We start from the raw sequence: 5,492 nt of genomic DNA, 5'->3' as shown, positions 1-5,492 counted from the left end.
TGTACAGTGCTGATAAAACCATCTTTTAAATCAAAGAAAGTCCCTGCCCTGATCTTCAGCCACACTGTGGCTGTTTACTGGCTCTCAGATCACTTGATCTTATTGGCCAGCCTCACACATCGCCAGTCAGTCAGTCGCCACCGCCACAGCCTAGGGGACTCTATAAAAGCCACGCGCGCTAGCTTTCCAAGAGTACATCTGAGGGCGCGCGGAGTGAAGCGCAGTGGAAAGAACATCACAGTAAGCTTCTCGACAGCCGAGGACAAAACACCTGTTGTTATACGGAGGAGGAGGAGAGCAGGGGAGAAAGTGCGCAGTTACAACGTCGACGTTGTAAGTATTTTCTAATTTCTGAAACCTTATAGGTGTATTCAATGCACAATGTTTTTTTTTTCTCCTTTACCTTTCTTTTTTTGCAGTTTTCTTTCTCGCCCCTTTCGCCGTGGATATTTAATTTTAACTGATTTGGAAATTGACTTTTGCGCAGCTTCCCTTAATTTGCATTCATATAGCGTATAGCATTTCTTGACCTAACTTTATAAGTTCTTCATCTTCTTCTAGTTAGGCGATTGTGCCGCCTATTATTATTATTATTATTATTATTATTATTATTATTATAGGTGTCCATTTAAAGAACTATTAGTCTGTGTACTGCCTGGCTGCCCTGGCAGAAATATCTTTTTGTCTTTTTGTATAGCACTTGACCTTTCATCAATGGAGATAAATTAGCCTAGGCTATTTTGAATTTGAAACACATTTTCACACCTTTGTATGAAAGATCATATGGCAGTTTTTAACTCTAAACCAATGCTCAAACATTTTCATGCCAAGAATGTATTTATCCCAAGAGATTTTGTGCCATGGGACCAAGAGAGGATTTGTGTGTAAAATAATAATAATGAATAAATGCAACATTCTCATGTTTCAAAAATAGCAGATCTACAAGCTCACATTGGGTCATGTTTGAATAGCTGAATTATAAAATAGTATAGTAGTATAGTAGTAGTATAGTATTTTATAATTCAGCTATTAACACAATTTTCTGGGAACCCCTGGCCCCTGGAATCTCTTCAAGGATCCCTGGAGGTCAAGTAAACCACTGCATTATACAGAGCTGCTGTATAATGAGTTGCATTGGTTTGGTTGACCTTAAAAAAAAAAAACATTGTCCCGACCCGACCCTTTGGTGTGGTTTGGGCTTAATACCTAACCACGTTGGCTACAAAATAATTACGCACAAAAAGAAGATAGCATGCCTCTGCTCATTCACAGAACATTGTAGCGTATATATCCATCGTTCAGACCTGCTATCTCTGTGTTGAGTTAAATTAACTGTATTCTGCTGCGTGCTATATCTTCATATGGCCGCCATGCCACTGATAAGGCCCTCGATCTCTCTTAACACATTGCCAGGTATTAATTAACGAATTCTTCCAATACAAAACCGCCAGTGTTTTTTCTGTGAAATCCCTTATTTTGAAGGCCCACCGGGACACAAGATGTAAACCGGATGTAAACGAAGTAACGAACGCTGTGTGTGTGGTCGTCTCTCTTCTCTCACCCGGAAAATAACCACGATCATCGGTTCTTTAGTTATGGGCGCAATCCACGAACCCAATCCACTTCTGGTTAATTTCCAGTTGTATCTGTTGCTTGGCAACCTAGACCCAGTATACGTTGGCGAAGAGCGCAATCTGTCACTGGAAAGACCACATAACATAGATCTCCGTTGGCGGGGATTAGACCCTTTTTCCTTAATTTGTAGTTAGAGTGTTCGCCCTGAGACTGGGAGGTCGGGGTTCAATCCCCGGCCGGGTCATAAACCAAAGACTCTGTAAAAATGGGACCCAGTGCCTCCCTGCTTGACTCTCAGCATCAAGGGTTGGATTGGGGGCAAGTCCCTGCGACATACTAGCGTCATGTCCAGGGGGTGTACTTGTACACCAAGCTGCCTCACGCTACAGAAACAGGAGATAGGCTCCTGCCCTATGGGCCTCATGGCTTGGCCAGGCTACTTACTTACACAAACTGCCCATGCTTCGGCTAACACCAAACCACAACAAATATACTTTGTCTGCTACGATCATTTTTCATGATTATTGTTTATTTATTTTCTGACTGCTTTCCAACTGTCCAACACTTAAAGCGGCCTGACCTAATGTTTTGTATAACTGATTAAACTTAACTACTGAAGGCTATACTCTTATTTCGATTATGTTGTTAATTTTTCCCATACCTTGTGACTTAATGACATTTATCCGTGCCCCCTGGGCTTCTGTTTAAAAAACGTTAAAAACTTAAAAACTTTGATGAGAAAGACCTGACGGATATCTCCGTCAACTCCGGGAATGTTAATTACTTGAGAGTAACTCTTCCCCTCTGTGTTTTTGATTGCAGAAATCCACTAAATCCCTCACCACGAGTCTCACTTGGACAACCCCGACGGGACAATGTGGGTTCTGGATAAACTCCGTGGGTCGGTGGAGTCCAGTGTGTTGCGACCAGGGGAAAACGGAGACAAGAAAGGCGGCTCCCTGGCCTACAGCAACGTCCTCACACCCGACAAGATCCCGGACTTCTTCATCCCCCCCAAGCTGGTGAGCTGCCCCCCGGAGCCGGACATCCTGGACGTGAAGCCCCAAGAGGGGCTGCGACCCTCCGTCTCGGAGCAAACCATCGGCAGCAACAGGAAGATAAGCAGCCCGCGCAGCCCGCGCCTGGTCACCAAGCTCGCCGGAGACACCAAGAACCTGCTGCGAGCCGCCAACCGCCACATCATCCAGATCGAGAGTGCGGACGACGTGGTGGCGGGGGACACCAACGCGGACCCCCAGTCGCAGACGGCCATGTCGCTGCCGTACGTCCCAAAGACACAGACTTCCTACGGCTTCGCCACGCTGAAGGAAAGCCCCCACACCCGGCGCAAGGAGTCGCTGTTCCACTGCGACCTCCTCACCAGTCCCGTGACCTCGCCCAACTCCAAAAGGAAGACCCCCGGCGAGGTCGGCACGCACCTCACTCCGGCTGACTGCGGCTCCTCCCACATCAACCCCTACCGCTATTTCAGCGGCGGGGAGAGCGACACCTGCTCCTCGGCCGAGTCGTCTCCGTTCAGCTCGCCGCTGCTCTCCCGCTCGGCCTCCCTGCTGAAGCTCTTCACCCACGGCACACAGGCCAAGGTGGTCAAGGCCAAGAGGACGTTCGCGCGCCACAGCTCCCTGTCCACCGACGAGTGCAGCTCGGCCGAGCCGAGCCCCAACGTCCCGCGGCGCCGCCACGCGCCCGGCGCGGGGGCCAGCGGAGGAGGAGGGGCGTCGGACCACGAGGTCCGCCGGGAGCACACCGTCAACCTGCACAAGGGCGGGACGGTGCGCATCAGCACGGACTACGACGCCGGCACCGCCCGGCTGCGCATCCGCGTGCTGGCGGCGGAGAGCCTCTACGACAAGCCGTTCGACATCAAGAGCATCAACTGCTGCGTGTCCCTGTGCCTGAACCCGGGCAAGCTGCAGAAGCAGAGGAGCAACATCATCAAGAACAGCCGCAACCCCGTGTTCAACGAGGACTTCTTCTTCGACTCGGTGACCTCGGCTCAGGTGAAGGACCTGAGGGTGAAGATCAAGGTGGTGAACAAGGGGACCAGTCTGAAGAGGGACACTCTGCTGGGCGAGAGAGAGGTGCCCTTGGCGACGCTTCTGTCGTCTGGACCCTAAAATACACAATGGTGAGCATCGGAGAGTGACCGGAACAATGTCAGATCTTAATTGGAAATTCATTGTGCTTTACACTGTTTACACGGTCAATTAAACATTGCACCTTTTGTTTTCTGTAACAGTAAGCATGACGATTATGAACATGTGAATGAAATGCATGTTTGAGAAGTGCGCTAGCTTGCTCTTATTCAAAACCAGATTCAGAATATTTGTGAACGGGAGGTTTTTGTTGGTAGGTGTGAAGGTGGAACCTTCCCTTATTTACAATTGAGTATAGCAGAGATAATAGCCTCTTATAGGACATTTAAAATGAAATTATTTCTCTGGACATCTTCTCCCAGCCATCTTCCTTAACCAAGGCAGCCTAACGTTTAGATCAAAATGTCAATGAAGATTGCATTGCCAATAATGTGCACATCAGGGTTCTGCAATCTTTTTGAAGCCAAGTGCCATGTTTTTATTTTCTAGATAGTCAGTCAACATTAATATCAATATCCACAAATATAATCTTTTCCCTTCTTTTTAAATATGTTTTTCACATTGTTATAATGATCTCCCAGACTCCCTCCCCATGGAGTTCAGAGTTTTAATGAATGTAGAAATAATTATACATGTAGGATGTAATTTACATACAAATGTGAGGGACCAAAAATCCTCTCTCTCACCATCATGCCAGTGATCACTCTCCTTTGTACCAGTGGTGGCACCGGTGCCAAAGGTTGCCTATACCCCTAGTGTACATGATGTGTATCGATTGATCTTCACACATTGTGATGTTGTACATTCACTGTAGTACATGACACAAGTCTACTTATTAGTACATGACACGATTCCACAATTCCCTGTTCACTACATGACACGATTCTACTGCAGTACATGATTCTTACAATTCCCTGTTCACTATTATAGTACAACAATGCTTCTGTAGATCAATGTGTTCTTTGAACCGGCGTCGCATCCTGATGTGCAAATAAGCCTTTGATGCATCGGAGCCACTGACTATACGGTCTACCTTAGTTACAAACAATAGGGGAGGGAGGGTGAGGAACAAACAGAGCTGCACAGGCGTAAATGTCTCACACTGACCTGGAGAGCAGAATTCTGTTATCGAGTTCCACCTGCATGGCATGAATAAAACCCCAAAGCCTTACTTCACACACACAAGAAGGCCCCTTCTTCACCAAAATAACTTTGTTTCTAGAGCTGGTTCCGTTCTTTATTTTTTATGATGGTTTATATCACATAATCTGCATCTTCCAACCTGAAGAGTGACAAGAAGAAGTACTTTTTTTGGTTCCAGTTCTGAACCAACTTTTAGTAATCAATTTCGTCCAAAAGATCAGAACTGGTTCAACCCTGGTGGAAAAGAAGCCAGAGAGAGAGAGGGAGAGAGAGAGAGACAGACAGACGGACGGACATAGAGCATGTTATTTTTGATATGTGGTATTTGTATGCCATTTTTGTACATTTTAGACAACGCCATGTGGAAATGAATACAGTGGTCTTTGTATTGTATATGAATTTATATGCACATAGTGGTGGTTTGTATGACTGTTTTGTGAAGTGCCAATCCACACACAATATGGACCGAGAAGTAAATCCTGTCAACCTGCAATTAACGCCCCCACCAATCACTGCGTGACGGGTCATCGCAATGACTGCTCTAACGCAAAGGGGAGTGTTTTGTCTTGGCCTATACTACAGTCCTCTCTTCTCACATTTGTATACTCTGTTGTGATACTAAGGAATCCGAATAAATTTCACATTGATTGCAGCCTC

At 46.4% G+C, this 5,492-nt stretch overlaps 1 protein-coding gene across 1 annotated transcript; it reads left to right on the top strand.

Moving 5' to 3' along the window:
* Positions 1–241: 241 nt before the first annotated feature.
* Positions 242–4,241, top strand: LOC310860220 (C2 calcium-dependent domain-containing protein 4C). Its single transcript, XM_083767024.1, has 2 exons — positions 242–330; positions 2,398–4,241. Exon 2 carries the CDS (start codon positions 2,451–2,453, stop codon positions 3,711–3,713), a length of 1,263 nt encoding a protein of 420 aa, XP_083623150.1. The 5' UTR covers positions 242–330; positions 2,398–2,450; the 3' UTR covers positions 3,714–4,241.
* Positions 4,242–5,492: the final 1,251 nt, after the last annotated feature.

Source organism: Protomyctophum parallelum (genome assembly GCF_964188405.1).
Source record: "Protomyctophum parallelum genome assembly, chromosome: 6".
Lineage (NCBI taxonomy): Eukaryota > Metazoa > Chordata > Actinopteri > Myctophiformes > Myctophidae > Protomyctophum > Protomyctophum parallelum.
Note: the sequence above shows the minus strand (reverse complement) of the source record. Positions and strands in the feature narration are given on the sequence as shown.